Raw genomic sequence first — 20,598 nt, 5'->3', positions numbered from 1 at the left:
ATGAAAATCTCTTCATTTACATTTTAAATGACTGTCATAATACAAGACATTGAACCCACCGCATGAAGCTTATAATTTCACCTACTTCCTTTGACTGAATAAAGGTTTTGTTATAGATAGTATGTTATTTTTCTTATGTAATTGACTTCTAACACTCTATATTAAGTTTACCATGTTAAAGAACATGTTGAATTAGTAGAATCTGTTTTCCAGCATTGTCGTGAAGACACATGATGACTATTATTGAAAATCAAATTATATCATATTCAGAAGCAGAATGCTGTATATTTTGTAGCAATATTGGATATAAACTTGGTCTATGCTCCTTACTTGGGTGTCAACTTTTTATTAATCCTTTATATGTGCTCCTGCTACAATTATAAGTCATGGCTGGCATGATGCATATATAAGTTGGCCACACTTTGCTGATGTTTGCAGTGTGAGACAAGAGTTGACACATCAGAGAAAAGGATTCTGAAGTCCCACACTCTATGCAGAACATTCACATTTTTTTGCAATGTTGCAATTGTTTCACACGCAGGAATAATCATCAATAAGATCTAATAGGTTATTAGTAGTGATGAGTATGCCTGCCGAAAAGGCTATCTCTGCATTTGTCACAGCTGTCTAACAGCCATGACACTTGCAGGCACGGCGACAAAGAATGAAATGCCGAGCACGCCAAAATACTTGGCGAGCACCCGAGCGTGCTCGCCGAAAGGGTTAATGGGGCATACTCGCTCATCACTAGTTATCAGTGGAAATGAGTGGATCTTTTGAAATTTGATTTTTACTGGATCTTCTCCAAAAATTTGATTTACAATGAATAAATTTGTATTTCGATACTGAGAGAGCGACATATAGTTGTACACCACTTTTTTATATTCGTATGTGCCATAAAATGGTGCTCTTTGGCCGGCTTCTATCTTTTATACTGACTGTGATAGCCCCCCTGATTGGCTGCGCTACAACCATGTGATGTTATAGCTGCAGGGTATTAAAGGGTAGCCCACATGGCCATGCAAAACATCATTAGTTCACTTGCTGATGCCACAGGAGTGTGTGAAATGATGGCGTGCATTTTTCTTTGTGATCCTCATTAATCAAATTACAGTGTTCTAATTCGCGGGGATCTGTGAATTTCAGGAACTCCAACTCGAAGCTGATCGTCCATGGACTGGTTTACTCATCTCTAGTTATCAGTAATAAGGTATAGATCTTAGTACAGGCAATTATCTAAGAAGTCAGTTCAAAATGATTGTCTCCGACAAAAGATTTAGCGCATGTTGGCCTAGGCCTATTATTATTACAGAAACTGAATCCAGCACATAGTACTCTTGTACTGTGGCAACCAATTTGACCCTGGATATTTGTAGTGGTTTCATTGTTGTCTATTAACTTAAAGTGGTTTTACAGGTTGAGAATATTAATGGCATATATTTAGGATATACTATCAATATCTGATTTATAGGGTCCAATTTTCACTACCATATCAATCAAAACATTTTATGGTTCCTAGGGGCTCAAAGAGCACTGCAAAAACCTACAAAAATTATTTTCTGTTTGCTTTTATGTTGTCTAAATAGTAGCCGCCATGCGTTGTCCCATGCCCTTCAATGGGTGTGCAGGCATGTAGATAGCGTGCATGTGGACAGAGCCAAAGTGTCTACAATACTTGCTAAGTGTTGCCCCTCTTTTAAGCAACTGCTTCATGGGAGTACCAAGAGTTAGACTTCCACCAATATATTAACATTAACTTCCATCGATATGATATTGATAGCCTATAGGACTTAAAACAAATCCTTCATGCCTTCTTTATTATCTTAAAAGTTTTCAAAATTGCTTGTGACAAAGCATTCAATATTGCTGGAGTCCCTTCATTTCCTATGAATAATACTTGACTCCGTGAGGGTTGACTGTCTCGAAAAGGTCCATGAGGTTACGTCCCCTGGCACCATTCATAATATAAACAGTATGATTCCATACTGTGTATTCTTATAAGATTATAGCTTTTTTCATAATTTGCTGAGAATCGGGATCTTCACAAGTGACCCTTTATTTGCCATTGATAAATATATGTTGACTAATACAAGAATTTCCCTTATTCCTTAGTATTCATCTACATTTATAAGCAAAATAGCATAAATTAAAGAGGTGCAATAAAAAAAGGGAGTTCATACATGGACAATGTTTTTTTTCCAGCTATTTGCTAAATAGGTAAACAGTATCTGAGATCCAATCCTACATTCTTTCATGACTGACATAACTAGTTAAATTGATTTACGTGAACATAAGAGGCTGTGTCACCCAATGTTTTCGACGGCTGATCATAAGATGGGAGAACTTAAAATGCAGCTACAGCTCTAAATAAGAGAATTCGCATCTATTAAATGAATGGATTCATTACTAGGTAAATGGTGGAAATCCCTTTTGTAAACAGAACACATAGTTCTATGCTCTTTAGTTAATCACTGTTTGCCTGGAAGGTTTATGTTCTAAATCGCTGCATCTTCTTCACAAGAGTGAAGAAAATACCATAAAATAATGCATTTTTTTTTCTAGTCCAATGTAATGATTTTCTTCAGGACATAATTAAAAAAATCCAACTGAAAAATATTCCAGATATTCTCTTCTCCTGTTGACTGGAAATGCTTTGGGAAAGTGAGGCATGCAGCGAGGATGATAATGCTGTCATGTTTGATTTGGACTGTATTCTCTCTGTTGTTTGAAGCTGAGATAAAATGCAGTGCGTGCCTGACCCATTTTAGCAGCCCATTATAATAATTTCACTGTCGCATGGCCACCAAGTTAATGTACTTACAAATGACAGAGAAAGTGTGTTACATGACCTTAGGGTTTTTAGAAATGAAATGACGTAGTAGATTATATATCAAAGATTTGTTAAAGACGTGTCTTCTCAATCTACCTTCCGAGTGCTATTGTCTATGTAGAATATAAAAATAAATAGCATTTCGTATGCGTGTCTTCGGCATGTTTTGTTCGGGTGGTCTCTGCTTTATTTTAATATGTTTGTTTCGGATGAATAGGGTGTTATCTACTCTGTTCTGCTGAATGGGAGCTGCAAAGATTGTTCTTATAATCTGCTTCTTCTATGTGTTAATTATATCTACAGAAAGTGTTCATAAAATTACTCAATAATGGTCATAGTCCCAGCTCCGCTAAATGCAGTATTGTAAAGTGATGGCCATTAGCCTGTGACTATATAACAACAAGGCAACAAAAAGATGTTTAAATGGTCACCTGTCTGGGCCGCACTCAGATGTGGGCAATAATCTTATGAAAAACAGCAAATTGGGGCACATCAAAGTACAGAAAGATGGTATCCTCTCTTTTCATGTCATTCTCAGTGAATGCGACTTTTTTGTAGGAATTATCCTGTGATGAGTATAGCAAATTTTGTATTGAATAATGAGGTGTAAGTTGTTTTCTAGACATTAACAATTAAAAAAAAAAAAAGCGGTTTATCTGGACACTTAAATTTTTTAAAAATGTAATAAGTAATATTCATCTTCATGACCCTCTGCTATTCTTCTTCTAAAGCTTTTTAGGTAGCTGCCAGTCTCTGTGGTTCCTACTTCATCTTGATGGACATGTAACCACTGCCAGCCAATCACTGGCTGTACTGGTGACATGTTGGTCACTGCTACGCCCAGTGATTGGTTGTAGAAGTCACATGTAGAAGATAATACAGAAAACAACAAGAGACCCAAAATATATCAGAACAGGGACAGTACGAGGTTAGTAAGTTAATTATTACTTTTTCCTGGAAAATCACTATTGGTAGTACAGAGGTTGTAGTTGAGCCTTAGCCCTAAATCCTTGGGACCCACAAATGACCCTTTGGCCCACGTGATAAGACAGAACCTATTAAATACCTGTCGTAGTTGGAGGACTGTTGGAGATTTTACATTGAGGTCTGAAACTCAAGTAATTTTTCACAATTTTGAGACTTTTAATAAAAATTTCAATAGTTAGACAACTCCTTTAAACAGCAGGGAAGACGCTATGTCTTAGATATGGCTGAATAGAGCAATTTCAGCAAGTTGAAATGCATGATCAACTTGGAATGACATTTGGAGCAATATTTTCCCAGTCAGCTTGTTTTTTTAATGTCTCATACCAGGGGTCTGGTATAAAACTCCTATAATATCCTTTTTGCCATAGGAATTGGCTGCATCTAAGCAGATGCAGTACTGCAACATGACACATGGCATAACCATAATTTTTGCAGAGACATGTGTCCCCCTTAACATTTCATTGGAACTCTTGTAAACTGTGAGCACTCTTGGGCAGGGTCCTCTCTCCTCCTATACTAGTCAGTGATTTGTATTGTTTAAGATTATTGTACTTGTTTTTTATTATGTATACCACTTTTCACATGTGAAGGGCAATTATAATAATAATAATAAGTCTGCACATTAGGTTATGGTGAAAAAAGGCACAGGCTGTCATGGGTAAATATAAAGTTATAGTTCGAAATTAAGGAAAATTGCATCAATAATTGTGATTAAAAGACATTTTTTATTGTTTATTTGTTTTTTGTCTGTATTTTGATTAAACTCTATCCTTATTTTTAGGGATATTGTCAGGAAGCTTAATTGAAGACCACCCCAGGGATTTATTAAAATTCAGTTTGTACTATCATAGTTCCTTTTGGTGTTAAGTGCTGTTAGCTTAATAATTGATGTTACGACTGATCCTTGGTTGAGCTTGGAAATCCCTCTGTGTTGTTTTACTCCCAGTGTGCACAACAATTCCAAATCTTTTGACAATAGCACGTTTTATACTGTATTAACTAGTTCAATACTAATATAGTATCACATAAGATATTACATCCTGGGCTTTGTGCTACCTTCTGTAAACGTAAAAGTTTACAATCATCACGGTAACCTGCTATGCTACATTAGGCTTATACGTTAGTCATTAAATCTAAAAGACAATACAATAGTATCAAATGAACAGTATGTGAAAAGCCTTGAACTTTTGAGGTCCACATGTATAGTTACTTACCCGCAGGGATGGCATGAAATAAATAGACATAGTCTAAGTTAATCTAGTTAAGTTGGACCCCTCAAACAAAACTGGAAGCCAGAATAGCAGAATTGTACTCCAGGCCATATACGCTGGGCTTTAGCATATATGTCTAAGATGATTACTCTAAATATTGCCATAAGACCTATGAGCTGGAAAAAAGCACATTTTCATTCAAACACAAGTAGAGCAAGACCACACAATACAAATGAAAGGTATATAAATAAATTCTTGCATTGCAGGAAATGGGACATTTATGGCAGCCATAATGGACACCTGTGTTGGTATTACTGAAAGGTTTTCAATATCCTCTGTCATTATTCTCTATGGTAAGGATTTTCCAAAAATTCAAAGTAAATAAGGTTAGCTATGAAGTTTGTGAAGTTAAATATCCCAAATAAAATTGGATTTTCATGGGATTAGTCACATGACTGCAGGGATGAATAGAGGCACCTGTAGTGCCACTGTCTGTATTCTGCACATAGCTCTAATTGAGCACTGTGCATAGGAAACTAGAGAAGATAGAGGCGGTAAAAAAATGATTCTGTCTTCTCTCCTGGGAACATTTTGCTACCTTATTACTTGACCGAGGACCAACTGATGGGTAGTCCTAAAGTGGTAATTGCCTGTCATTGTTAAAAAATTGGAAATGGCTAAATATAACATTGAGGTTGGTAGCGGTCCCCCAATTTTATGGCTGCTTTTACAGTCTTTACTGCAGAATTCATCTTTAATTTTGCTACATTAATATACTTCACATTCAATTAGTTAATAAAAAATAATAAAAAGTAAAATATTTTTCTCTATTATCTGACACAGCTAAAAAAGACATTGCTCCACTAATCAGGGGAAGAAAAGGAGATTGACGCAAATGTAGATCTTTATAAAGATGAGCTTAGTGCTGGGCAGGACTGAGACATGCTCATTCTGCACTGCCACTAAAAATTTGAATTTTAGAGTTTTCATTAGTGGCAATGACCCAATGCCCCACCTAACTTACTTTTATGAACTCTCTGATGGATGGATTAGAAAAAATAACAGAGGGCTGTCTATGACCAACATTCTTTTAAAACTTTTGGGTACAATTTAAACCTATTTCATTGTTCTTAACTCTACTGTTGAAATAACCAAATACAGTGGTTACGGAAAGTATTCAGACCCCTTTAAATGTTTCACTCTTTGTTTCACTGCAGCCATTTGGTAAATTCTAAAAAGTTCATTTTTTTCTCATTAAAGTACACTCTGCACCCCATCTTGACTGAAAAAAAACAAAAATGTAGAAATTTTTGCAAATTTATTATAAAAGAAAAATTGAAATATCACATGGTCGTTTTCAGACCCTTTGCTCAGTATTGAGTAGAAGCACCCTTTTGAGCTAGTACAGCCATGAGTCTTCTTGGGAATGATGCAACAAGTTTTTCACACCTGGATTTGGGGATCCTCTGCCATTCTTCCTTGCAGATCCTCTTCATTTCCATCTGGTTGAATGGTGAACGTTGGTGGACAGCCATTTTCAGGTCTCTCCAGAGATGCTCAATTGGGTTTAAGTCAGGGCTCTGGCTGGGCCAGTCAAGAATGGTCACAGATTTGTTCTGAAGCCACTCCTTTGATATTTTAGCTGTGTGCTTAGGGTCATTGTCTTGTTGGAAGGTGAACCTTTGGCCAAGTCTGAGGTCCAGAGCACTCTGGAAGAGGTTTTCATCCAGGATATCTCTTTACTTGGCCGCATTCATGTTTCCTTCAATTGCAACCAGTCGTCCTGTCCCTGCAGCTGAAAACACCCCCATAGCATCATGCTGCCACCACCATGTTTCACTGTTGGGATTGTATTGGGCAGATGATGAGCAGTGCCTGCTTTTCTCCACACATACCGCTTAGAATTTTCACCAAAAAGTTCTGTCTTCGTCTCATCAGACCAGAGAATCTAATTTCTCATAGTCTGGGAGTCCTTCATGTGTTTTTGAGCAAACTCTATGCGGGCTTTCATATGTCTTGCACTGAGGAGAGGCTTCCGTCGGGCCACTGTGCCATAAAGGCCCGACTGGTGGAGCGCTGCAGTGATAGTTGACTTTGTGAAACTTTCTCTCCCATCTTCTTACTGCATCTCTGGAGCTCAGCCACAGTGATCTTGGGGTTCGTCTTTACCTCTCTCTCCAAGGCTCTTCTCCCATGATTGCTCAGTTTGGCTGGAAGGCCAGGTCTAGGAAGACTTCTGGTGGTCCCAAACTTCTTCCATTTAAGGACTATGGAGGCCACTGTGCTCTTAGGAACCTTGAGTAATGCAGAAATTCTTTTGTAACATTGGCCAGATCTGTGCCTTGCCACAATTCTGTTTCTGAGCTCCTTAGGCAGTTCCTTTGAGCTCATGATTCTCATTTGGTCTGACATGCACTGTGAGCTATGAGGTCTTATATAGACAGGTGTGTGCCTTTCCAAATCAAGTCCTATAAGTTTACTTAAAAACAGCTGGACTCCAATGAAGGAGTAGAACCATCTCAAGGGGGATCACAAGGAAATGGACATCATATAACTTAAATATGAGTGTCTGAGCAAAGTGTCTGAATACTTATGACCATGTGATATTTCAGTTTTTCTTTTTTAATAAATTTGCAAAAATTTCTACATTTCTGTTTTTTCTTCAGTCAAGATGGGGTGCAGAGTGTACTTTAATGAGAAAAAAATGAACTTTTTAGAATTTACCAAATGGCTGCAATGAAACAAAGAGTAAAAAATTTAAAGGGGTCTGAATACTTTCCGTTCCCACTGCGCATATAATACCAAGCTACTGTAATGCACAACAATCAAGAAAGCCTCTTCTTCAGCTTTAAAAGAAACTGCTGTGCAGCTACAAGGTTGAGATCTTGCTCTGTTTTAGAGTCAGGATTTTTTTTTTTACGTATTAGTGGGTACTAAAGGTTTAGTGGTGCCATAAATTGCCTCCCTTGCCAGTCAAAACAATGGAGAGTGATGCAAGCGCTCAGTGACGGTATATAAATCATTCAAGATGAAATTACAAGATAATTTGAAAACTTAACAGTTTGCATTTTATACTTTCAATTGTTTTGCTGACTTGCACTTTTTATGGCTGCCTTAGAATTTATTAGGAGACTTGAAGACATCTATCACCTTGTTTCCAATGGGCATATTTTCACAGGAAGGAGAGTTGCAACACTGATGCGTGCATTGCCTGCTCCAAAAAAGATTGCTATATTCCCATTGACATGCAGTGCATTACCATAATTGGCTTTTCTACATGATAGGACAGAGGAAATAATAATGTCATTTTATTTACAGCCAAAGTGTCCCTTTATGAGACTTCTCCAAGTTTCTGCCATGCTGTGTAGGTCAAATGACATCTTTTGATCAGTCCTGTCCAAAGGCATCAAAGCTGAGTGGCATGTAATGGAGACCTAGTGACAAACCAAATCTAGAAAAGAAATAAGACTGCCACTTTCCCATTAAACAGCCTGCTAAACAGCACAGCTTCCCCGTGTCGGCTATGAAACCATTCTGACCAACTAAATAAGGAGAATGAAAGGAGGCTGAATTGGACATTAGTACTACAAATGACTGCGGTGATTGCCACTATTTCCCTCCTCCAAAATAAAAAGAAAAAAAAAATCAGCAAGCAAGCCATGCGAGGTACAGTTAGACAGATCCTCTCCTATTTCATTTACGTTCCTGCCACTTGCTGGTTTTCTGATCTGGTTTATTTAGGTTTGACATCAGCCAAATGGTGTAGCGGGATATCTGTGACAGGTATTCTTACTGATTTAACAAGTTACAGGCCTCATGAAAAGACAGATCTGCCACAAGCAGGTCTGCAGGTTTTTTTTTTTTATTCTGTTCCTTTTTGGAATTTATTTGATATATTTGCACTTGAGAAGAACTTGAGATATACCCTATCCATTCTGCATTGAGCATGGCATGCATATTTTTATGCAATCAAGCATGTTTTAGTCCTGTTATCATCACTGGTTGGAAAATAAGACTTTTTGTGCTTTAGTTACTTGCTGTGTGGCTTAAGAGACGCACTTCATTCGGGCTAATGTTCTTACTCAACTGTGAAAGACACAAAGAGGATTGGAATGTGCAATGATCTATTAAGCATTAGATATGCAATTTAGCTTATTTAGGGGCTCCGGAGTAGCCTCCTCGGTCCACTCTTCTCACATTATTAAGTGTATATTTTCTGCAATCCTTTGTTTATTGTGATTCTATAATGTAAGTGCAATGCACACTTTTATATAGATGGCATAGGATTCTAGACTGGGTGCTGAAATCAAGTTATTGTAGCTAATGCTGACAGTAACTGTGACAAATATTCCAGAAAATAAAAAAACTTCTATTTAGTTGACTAAAAATAAAAGTAGTCAATGTGTAAGTACTAGGTTGGTCGTAATTTTACATAATACTCCGTTGGAAAGTGTCCTATTCATTTTTTTTTTCAGATGTCCTAGTTTGCATAACCGAACATAGTAACTAATCAGGTTTTACCTGTGATTTCTTCCAGTGAAGTTTAATAAATGGGATATATGTAGTGATGCAATTTGATAATATGGGCAATATCTCAATGTATTGCCTGCATTTTTTATCATTCAGACTGATGGTTAATTACTGCAAGGAATAAATTGATCATACTATAAGGCATCTATTAATCAAACTCCATAGTCTATCTATCTATCTATCTATCTATCTATCTATCTATCTATCTATCTATCTATCTATCTATCATGTATCTAAAAGCAAAAAACAAAAAGCAGCACCAAAAAAAATGTATAGGTGCAAAGCCCCCCAGGTACGTACCAGTCCTTAATGTATCCAAAAAATTTGAAGGCAGTACACACATATAATAAAGAAGTGATGCAATTTAATAGCCCATGTGGCTATTAAATTGCATCACTTCTTTACTATATTTGTGTGCTGCCTCCATATTTTTTGGATATCTATCTATCTATCTACCTACCTACCTATCTATCTGTCTGTCTACCTACAGCATTTATCTATCTATCTATAGTATCTATCTATCTATCTATCTATCATATCTATAGGAGCCATCTATCTATCTATAGTATCTATCTATCTATCTATCTATCTATCATATCTATAGTATCTATCTGTCTATATATCTATGGCTACAGTATCTATCTATGTATCTATCTATCATATCTATAGGAGCCATCTATCTATCTATCTATCTATCAATCTATCATATCTATAGTATCTATCTAACATATCTATGTATAGTATCTGCCTATCTATCTAGTCCAAAAATAATGGAGGCAGCACACCATATAAGGATGAAAAATAAGTGCTACAAAAAATGTGAACCTTTTTCAAGCCAAAGTTTACATTTTTGAAGCAAAACGTCGCCATATCGGCTATTGAATAGCACTTATTTTTCATCCTTATATGGTGTACTGCCTCCATTATTTTTGGACTACATTGAAGGACTGGTATATTCCTGGGGGACTTGACACCCTGTTTTGCTGGTGCTGCTTTTGTCTTTTTCTTTTTATCTATTTATCTATCTACCCATCTATCTATCTATCTATCTTCATAATATATGATATACAAAAATCTAGCATCTATCTGCATATATAGACATATCCTATATCATTTCTCAAGAAATAATCACCTGCTAAATAAAAGGTGCAAACTATGTGCGAGAAAATAACTAAGCATAATATAAAAGACTCCAGTTCATATTTAATTTTTATAACATTTTATATAAAACAGAAATAGAATCTCATTTTCAGCAAGTAGTAAAAATGGAGACGAAAATTCACTTGCATGATGAATTCATTCTCTAACAGCCTGAGGCAACTCGGCCTTGCAGTCTTTGTCAGCCTGATCTCTACTGCTCTCAATATTGCAGCAGACCTAACTTCCACCAAAGTGTCACATGTCTAGGTGAGCCGTGCCAGCCCCTATCTAAACTGACAACCATCTTTGAATACCAGCTTTTTAAATGACTTGTATTTCATCAGACATCTTGGAGAAATAGCATTCTCGACAAGATGATATTTCCTCCTCTGTACCTTCTTTTTTGTTACGTTTTTCTCCTAATATTTTTATAATGATGTATACCTTTACGGGGTGTTATTTGCTATAATAAGAACATCCTTGTATATTTATGTACCGTACGTAAATATCTGTACAAATTAGCATAACAACACATAATTAAAGACATTATCTTGAATGTTTTTATGAAAAATTCTGTATGTTTTCAAAATTTCCCAATTTTACCATTTTGTACAATTTTTAATATTTACATAAAATTTTGCACTGGACCACAATAGTTACAGATACCTTGTTGAAAGTGAATCTCTGCAATTCTGTAGTATCATATACTAACAATAATGTACTGTTTTTTTTTTAAACATAGGGCACAATTTATTAACATTTGCATATTTACAGTGGAACCATTGGCCTTGGCATCTGAACATATTTCAGCTGTCATTTTTGAATTTTTGGAATATAAAAGAAGCACCATTATTGATTGCATTAATCTCTCTCACTATTACTGCCATATACCACTGGATGGATTGTAAAGGATTAGAGAAACGTGGCTTTTCTGCAGTACCAGACACAACCTGGTGATAGGTGTGGTGCTGTTCATGGCAAAAAAGAAGACAAATTTTTCTAATCGTGTAAAGCAATTTTAATTCCCAATTGGTTGCTACAGTTAATAGGAATGGTTAAACCCATGAGATACATAAAAGAAATACAGGCACGCCCATTTAAACATGTCCTGGCTCAAAGTGTAATTTCCGAATGAAATTCATTAACAGAGGTAATTAAATGAAATGTAGATTCTTACAACCTAAAGAGTGAAATGTCTTTAGTTGAGGTATCATTTTTTAACAATTTATTTGCGTGTGGGGCTTTTATGGTTGTCTTTCATCAGCACAATGTAGAACAAGAAACACATTTGAAAGCTGTCTCCGTGCACCACAAATATTCATATTTCGCATTGTGTCTGCTTAAATTATTTTGCACAGCATTTAATGTTATCCAGAGAAGACAGCACATCTGTTTCATCAGAATGAATAGACACTGCCATCCAGAAGGCATTCCATGTTGGCAACTCACGGCAGTACTTAAAAAAAAAACCCAAACACACTGCACACATACTTATTCTGTAAAACATGGGGGATGCTTAATTTAGCTTCAGGTCCCACTATCTCTTCATTCTTGTTTTTCTTGTATATGCCTGGGTTGTGCATGAACTGAATGAGTCTTGTTTGAAAGTTTAACTTGAGTTTTTAGTTTTCAGGCTGATTTCATTGTGTTGGAGACAGCATCTAACATGTCACACATGCTTCCTAAGAAACAGAATGGTGCATACAGGTGTTACAGACAACACCAGCAGAGAGATTCATGTCGACCGTCACATGAAATCCCAAATACAAAATTTAATTTTGGACAAAACAAGGCAATTTCCATGCTTTTTTTCTGCACAACACTGATCAAATCTGATGAGTGCAAATTTTCTGCTTGAAAAACCATGAATAAGTATTTAGAAAAAAAATACGTCAGATAAGAAGATGAAACAAACTGACATATTTAGATAGAGCAAGTAAATAATTCAGTTTTGGATAATACACTGTTTAACACATTGGCATTGCTGTAACACTGAAAAATCTGAAAGTTACGGTGGCTCAGTAGTTATCACTTTTACCTTGCAGCGCTGGGGTCCTGGGTTCAAATCCCACCAAGGACAACATCTGCAAGGAGTTTGTATGTTCTCCCCGTGTTTGCGTGGGTTTCCTCCAGGTTCTCTGGTTTCCTCCCACACTCCAAAGACATACTGATAGGGAACTTAGATTGTGAGCCCCATTGGGGCAGTCATGTCTGTCATGCGCTGTGGAATTAATGGTGCTATATAAGTGAGTAAAATAAGATAAAAATAAAAATAAAATAAGAAGGAGAAAGACTGGGAATTTACCTCAGCATGTGTTAGATCTGTATACTTTCTATAGAATTATAGGTTTCAAGCAGGACTAATGCCTGTGTGCATAGGCTATGAAAAACGTATATGCAGAGAGCAATGGGAAAGGGTGATATATTTTCTCCCCTGCACTATGTCAACTCATTTTTGAGAATTATATAAAATTATAGCTTCTGTCAGCAATAAATTATACAGATGTGAGACTGAACATTTTTTTATAAAGATGAAGGATTTATTGTGATTTGATGCACCAAAAATGCATTATTTTTTTTTGTTTGTTTTACTAGATAGGCTATATGTACAGCAATTCTCTAAATATAATTTTTTAACTAATTGAGTCTTAAGGCCCCCATACACAGTAAATTCGGCCAACTGACTAATATCGGTGGGCTCAGCCAACAGTCTGATGTGTATGGGTTCTTGTGGAAGATAAGAATCTAGTAAATCCAATTTCGGACTGACAATTATTTTATTCTCAGAGAGATAAGCCGCTGCCAGAGGAATCTGGCAGTGGCTCATTCATAAAGAACACAGTAGATGTTGTCAGAGATAGTTGTCCTCCAAATGTTCAACAATTACCTATTGTGTATGGGGGAATTTATCATTGTGAACCTTTGTGATCATCCTTATAGTAGGCTGGGCAGCTGCAACCTCTTGTTGCCCAATGCTGGACATCTTCACTTTTGTTTAGACAAGCTAAAGCAAGTTCACACTGGTATCTCTATTAGAAATGTGAAAAATAGCATACCAAACTAAATAAATTATGCTAAAAATACTTTCCCAACATACAAATAAGCAGTTTATCACTTTAAAAAAAGATCTATGATCATGAATAATGATACCAAGCTTGCAAAGAAGTGTTTTAACTCTCTTATCTAATTTACCCACATTTTCTTTTATCCCAACTATCTTGAATATTTTTACCGATTCAGCTTTATGATTATTTGCATCAATCTTTCATCTATACACATGCACAAAGTTGGGAACTTTGCCAGCAGGCTTCCGAGTATTTTGATACCATGACCATCTGTTCATAGATATCACTTCAGATTTCAAGAGGCTGAGGTCACACTTGTATTTTTTGGGGAGAACATTTCTCTTCTATTATAACTTGGTTGTCAGCATCCTGGACAAAATTGCCCAAATAATATAGGCAACAGTTCATACATACCTATGATTAGCAAGGAGTTCAGTATGAATGCTGAAATTATAAATGTACTTAGGCAATTTGGTATTTGAGAAATGCATGCTCGTGTATTTTCTCTTCAAGTGCCTTCCATCTACTTTTTTGCACCTCCTGTGCCTTTTCTCTGCCTTTGTGCCTTTCCCTCTGTCTATGTGCCTTCCCTCTGCCCAAGTGTCTTGCCTCCGCCCAAGTGTCTTGCCTCCGCCCAAGTGTCTTGCCTCCGCCCAAGTGTCTTGCCTCCGCCCAAGTGTCATCCCTCCGCCCAAGTGTCATCCCTCCGCCCAAGTGTCATCTCTCCGCCCAAGTGTCTTGCCTCCGCCTAAGTGTCTTGCCTCCGCCTAAGTGTCTTGCCTCCGCCTAAGTGTCTTGCCTCCGCCTAAGTGTCTTGCCTCCGCCTAAGTGTCTTGCCTCTGCCTAAGTGTCTTGCCTCCGCCTAATTCTCTTTCCTGTGTCTAAGTATCTTCCATCTGTCTATGTGCCTTTCTCTCTGCCTATGTGCCTTCATTCTTCCTATGTGCCTTTTTCTCAACCTAAGTGCCTATACCTTGCCTATCTGCCTTCCCTCTGCCTAAATATCTTTCTCTTTGTCTTTGTACCTTCTCTCTGCCTATTTACTTTTATCTGAGGCCTACTAGTTTTGCATGAAGTAATAGGTGATATTTCTTGATATCTCCTCTCTACCTGCAATTCCATGAATCATAAAGCTAGTTTGGCACAACCTTTAAATTTAGTTCAATAGGTTATTTCTTGCTTTCATAGAAGATGCTTCTTCCTATCTCAACCAGGGCTAAATTTTCTATATTGCATTAAAGCTTCTTAAAAATTTGGTGTTATAAATGTGAGCTGGGTTTAGTAGATGTTTCTTTTTTGTGAATATGTATAAAATATAAATCATAGCATTATAGCTATATGTGTATTTATACTTACAAATACTTGTATTATCATAAAGCAAATTGCTCTAACCTGCTTTAATAATGCATAAATTTATTTCTTTAGCATATTTCTAATAGGTTTTATTGTTTTGTTTTTCAGCATATGTTCCTGCAGAAGAATTAAAGGCAGCTGAAATTGATGAGGCCAATGTAGAAGATGATGGACTTTCCTTAGATGTCCAAGACAGTGAATACTTGTTTAGTGAAGAACCAGAAAACAAAGAGACTCAAAGCTACCAAAATTCCCCTGTTAGTAGTGCAACTAATCATGATGCTGGCTACGGGTCTCCATTTAGTGAAACGAGCGATCATCTAGCTGATTTCAAAAGTACTTCATCCAAGGATGGACAAGATAGAGAAGACAGCCAAAATGCAGATAATTCATCTTACCCTCAGGACAGTTTGGCACAAATTAAAGCAGTATATACTAATTTGCTTTCAGAATGCAGTTGGTCCACTCTGGCATTAGATCTGAAGAAGTCAAGTCCAACCACAAGTGTAGATACAAGCAAGCAAAGTGAGAATGCAGATGTAAATCCTAATTCTGTTACACCTACACCCATTACAAGTAGCAGTAGTAGTACTAATACAAGTACTAGTATTAGTGTTAGTACAAGCAACAATACAATTAGTAATAGTGCTTCTGGATATGACTGGCACCAAGCTGCATTGGCAAAGACATTGCAACAAACATCATATGGACTTCTGCCAGAGCCTAGCCTGTTTAGCACAGTGCAGCTCTACCGGCAAAACAATAAACTATATGGGTCGGTTTTTACTGGTGCCAGTAAGTTCCGATGCAAAGACTGCAGTGCCGCTTATGACACATTGGTAGGGCTAACTGTTCACATGAATGAAACTGGACATTATCGTGATGATAATCGAGACAGAGAAGCTGAAAGAACCAGACGTTGGTCTAAACCTAGAAAAAGATCACTAATGGAAATGGAAGGAAAGGAAGATGCACAGAAAGTTCTGAAGTGTATGTATTGTGGACATTCCTTTGAGTCTCTACAAGATCTTAGTGTTCACATGATTAAAACGAAGCATTACCAAAAAGTGCCTCTGAAAGAACCAGTACCAGCCATTACAAAACTGGTCCCTACAACAAAAAAACGCGCTCTTCAGGATATATCATCACCTGAGTCACCTGATCAAGCAGGAATCTCTCCAGGGGCCACAGGAACTGATAATGCAAAGGACCCTAAAGCTGTCAATCCTTATGTGACCCCCAATAATAGATATGGCTATCAAAATGGTGCTAGTTATACATGGCAGTTTGAGGCACGCAAGGCTCAAATTTTGAAGTGCATGGAGTGTGGCAGCTCTCACGATACTTTACAGCAACTTACTGCTCACATGATGGTCACTGGACATTTCCTAAAAGTGACCAATTCTGCCTCTAAAAAAGGAAAACAACTAGTTTTGGATGCAATTGTAGAAGAGAAAATTCAGTCCATACCTTTACCCCCAACTACACACGCCAGATTACCAGCATCTTATATAAAAAAGCAGCCAGACTCGCCAGCTGCATCTCCACACTCCGAGGACAGAAAAGAAGCCGAACAGGAAAAATTGGTCATCCCTGAGCCAGAAAAGAAAATAAAGGAAGAAAATGAAGAACCTGAAAAAATTGAGCCTGCTACATCATATCAATACCTCAGAGAGGAAGACTTAGATGATAGTCCTAAAGGAGGACTTGATATTTTAAAGTCACTGGAAAATACAGTGTCCTCTGCAATTAGTAAGGCTCAAAATGGAGCACCATCATGGGGTGGGTATCCTAGTATCCATGCTGCTTATCAGTTGCCAGGAGCTATAAAAACATTGCAGCCAACTGTACAGAGTGTGCAAATGCAACCATCATATGCCAGTAGTGTCAAATCCATGGCATCTGAACATAATGCTTTAGTCCATTCTCCTGGGAGCTTATCACCTCCACCTCACAAAAGCAATGTATCTGCAATGGAAGAATTAGTGGAGAAGGTGACAGGAAAAATAAATGTAAAAAAAGAAGAAAAGCCCACAGAGAAGGAAAAAGTGACTGCGGTTAAACCTTTATCTCCAGTAGCAAAAGAAAACAAAGACATTCTTAAAACAGAGGAAACCAACTTAAAGACTGTAAAGAAATCCCCAGATGCTGATCTTCAGAAGACCAAAAAGGAAGCCCCTTTGGAGCCCCACACACCTAATGGTACAGAATCTCATAAAACAAAAATTACTAATGGGTGCAACAGCTTAGGAATTATAACAGATCATTCAACTGAGCCATCATTCATTAATCCACTGAGTGCGTTACAGTCCATTATGAATACACATTTAGGCAAAGTGTCAAAACCAGTAAGTCCATCTTTAGATCCATTAGCAATGTTATACAAAATTAGCAATAGTATGTTAGACAAACCTATCTATCCAACCACTCCAGTCAAACAAGTAGAGTCTATTGATCGGTACTACTATGACAATAGTGACCAGCCGATAGACTTAACAAAATCCAAAAATAAACCTCTTGTTGCAAGTATGATTGACCCAGTCTCCTCACCCCTAAGGGAAAGTGCACTGATGGATATTTCTGATATGGTGAAGAATCTCACTGGACGTTTAACACCTAAGTCTTCGACACCATCAACTGTTTCTGAAAAGTCAGATGCAGATGGTAGCAGTTTTGAAGAAGCATTGGATGAGTTATCTCCTGTACATAAAAGAAAGGGCAGACAGTCCAACTGGAACCCACAACATCTCCTTATACTTCAAGCCCAGTTTGCCTCCAGTTTACGGGAGACAGCTGAAGGCAAATATATCATGTCAGACTTAGGTCCTCAAGAACGGGTACACATCTCTAAGTTTACTGGTCTTTCAATGACAACAATTAGCCATTGGTTGGCCAATGTCAAATACCAACTAAGAAGGACAGGGGGAACAAAATTTTTAAAGAATCTGGACACGGGACATCCTGTTTTCTTTTGTAATGATTGTGCCTCTCAGTTCCGGACTGCTTCAACATATATAAGTCATTTAGAGACACATCTAGGATTTAGTCTAAAGGATCTTTCAAAGATTTCTCTAAATCAAATTCAAGAGCAGCAGAATGTTTCAAAAGTCATCACCAACAAGGCTCTAAGCTCAATTGGACTTATTGAGGAGGACTCAGGCTCCACATTCCAGTGTAAGCTCTGCAACCGGACTTTTGCAAGCAAACACGCAGTGAAACTGCACCTTAGCAAAACACATGGAAAGTCCCCAGAGGATCATGTGATATATGTAACTGAATTGGAAAAACAGTAACGTCCAATTATGCAGCCAGGTATGCAAGTGACCACAAGAACATTGCACTAAACATATTCATAATACTGCACTAGGCCTGACCTGAGCCTCTGAAATCAGTCTTATTTTTGTTGCTGAACTGCCTATCTGGATTTTTTTTTCTTACACATATTTTATATTTATATTTATATTCTCATTGTCTTTGATTTGTGCATGTTTTTTTGTGAGTCAATGTCTGACCTTTCATTTTCAACATCTGTTCTTGATGTTAAGCTATCTTTTGTAGAATGTAGTGGGAGACACTATTGAGAGACATTAATTTAACCACAAAGAAACACAAAGAACAATGACATAAAAACAAACATCCTAAAATTAACACGTTGCCATGACAATAAAAGGTTGGAAAATCTTGTGGCATCAAGTTAACCCTTTGAGCACTGCCATAGCATTTCTGTGCCTTTTGATAGATAAAACATATTTAATCAAAATCTTTATACGATTCAAAAAAATAATAATAATTAAAATATATTATAGTAATAAATACTGAATACAGATCTTAGATTGAAAAAAAAGTATGTATGCAGCCCTAGGGTAAGGGAGGAAGGCTATATAGTACTCCTAGGGTTACTCTGCCACATGTGTAGAAAAATAAATCATAATAATGCAAAACTGAAAAAAAAGAATAGACTATACAGAAAAGATACCGTATCACAATGGAAAGTAATGTTTTACTAGAGCAAGTTGTTGTATGCCAATATTTTATTCAAACATGTAGAAATAATTTCTTTTTGCAAAATTAATTATATGGTTTCTAATTATTTGCAAATATAAGCTCCAGTACAAGCTTATCTTCCTACAATTGTGCTGCATTTTATCCTTTTTTGCTACCAACTTGTTAAACCTTTGGGCAGCAGAAGATTTACCATCTATTCGAGTGGTCAGGCATCCGAAGGGTTACATTTGTACTTCAATGCTGTCCTTCTGGCTGAGAAAAAAAGAAAAGAGGACAGTCTGGGGCAAATATTGGATCATGTTCCATGTAAATAAAAGATAACAATTTAAGAGTACATGTTACATATCTTACCATTTGGAACAGTTCTGCTTCCTTTGTACCTTATGGCTGTATGCTTTCACTTTGAACTTTTTATATTGTCATTTTATATTCAATTCCTATGTATATAAAATGTAAAGAAAAAAAAAAAATCACATTTTTGAATAAAATTAAGTTCCTGCAGACTGACTTAAACAGAGAAATTTTACTGGCGCCTGCATCTTTTCAGATGCACGTACAAAAGAAACTGACAAAAAAAATGAAATAAATACAAAATAAAGCAATGCACTATGAATTATACATTTTGATGTTCTATCATTAATATTGTACAGTACATTTCGGTTCACACAATTAAATCCACTGTTTTCTCAAGTGTGAAATAAACCCACATGCAGTTCTTGAGTTACATACATTGTCATGTCGTCATTATTGTGCCGTTAAGGTGTTATTCCGGCAATAAGAGGTATTGCTTATGCAATCAACCAAGATAATTCTATTCAAAATCTTCTATTCAGTATCTGTATCCTGACACATTTCATTCAGGCTATTTCCATTAACATGTTACAAACAAGTCACAATAGTTTCAAAAAGGACACAGGGAGAATTAGTGCTGCCTTAACAATTAGTGAAGGGCATTATACGTGTACGTTTCGATCTGGATGTGGAAAGGGAGGATGATCAGTGGCTGACACACAGTATTCTGACTTCCAGTTCAATTGTTGGTTGTCTTTTTTCCTCTCTGGTAAAAATGATCTGTAAATGGTTCGTTCAGCATACACTAAACAATAATTCCTTTACCTCATCTTCACTCGGTGTAACATTTGTACAGCTGCGCTGTCAGTTAAAGTCAAGAGCTGAGACGTGCCTCTTACTATTTTTCATAAAGCGTTTACAGACTAATTTGGATTTGAATGAATTCGCATTTTCGTGTGTGATAAAAGTGATATATCTCCAAGTGTCATTTGGAAATGTCTGCCTCTCAGTTCAAAAAAAATTGGTTTATCACATTTTAATTAACCTGCTGGCAGTCTTGTCCCACTCATCACATTTTGGAAGAGCAGCAAAAGTGCCAAGTTCAAACTTCTTGGCATTTTTTTTTTTAGTTTTGTTTATTTTATTTTTTTTAATTAAACATGCAGTTTTATTTAAGGCATTGAAA

General features: G+C 36.8%; 1 protein-coding gene across 3 annotated transcripts in view; it reads left to right on the top strand.

Annotated features, from left to right (window-relative positions):
- Positions 1–19,622, top strand: part of TSHZ1 (teashirt zinc finger homeobox 1) — a 92,947-nt gene extending 73,325 nt beyond the window's left edge. For all 3 annotated transcript variants that reach the window (XM_073678934.1, XM_073678935.1, XM_073678933.1), the window contains one exon: positions 15,225–19,622. In XM_073678934.1, the coding sequence (XP_073535035.1) occupies positions 15,225–18,409 (3,185 nt within the window). In that variant the 3' untranslated portion in view covers positions 18,410–19,622. The remainder of the gene's footprint in view (positions 1–15,224) is intronic.
- The last annotated feature ends 976 nt before the right edge of the window (positions 19,623–20,598 follow it).

Source organism: Phyllobates terribilis, unplaced genomic scaffold, assembly GCF_046119375.1.
Source record: "Phyllobates terribilis strain yellow unplaced genomic scaffold, ASM4611937v1 Scaffold_4__5_contigs__length_816908805, whole genome shotgun sequence".
Lineage (NCBI taxonomy): Eukaryota > Metazoa > Chordata > Amphibia > Anura > Dendrobatidae > Phyllobates > Phyllobates terribilis.
This window is presented reverse-complemented; position numbering and strand designations above follow the sequence as displayed.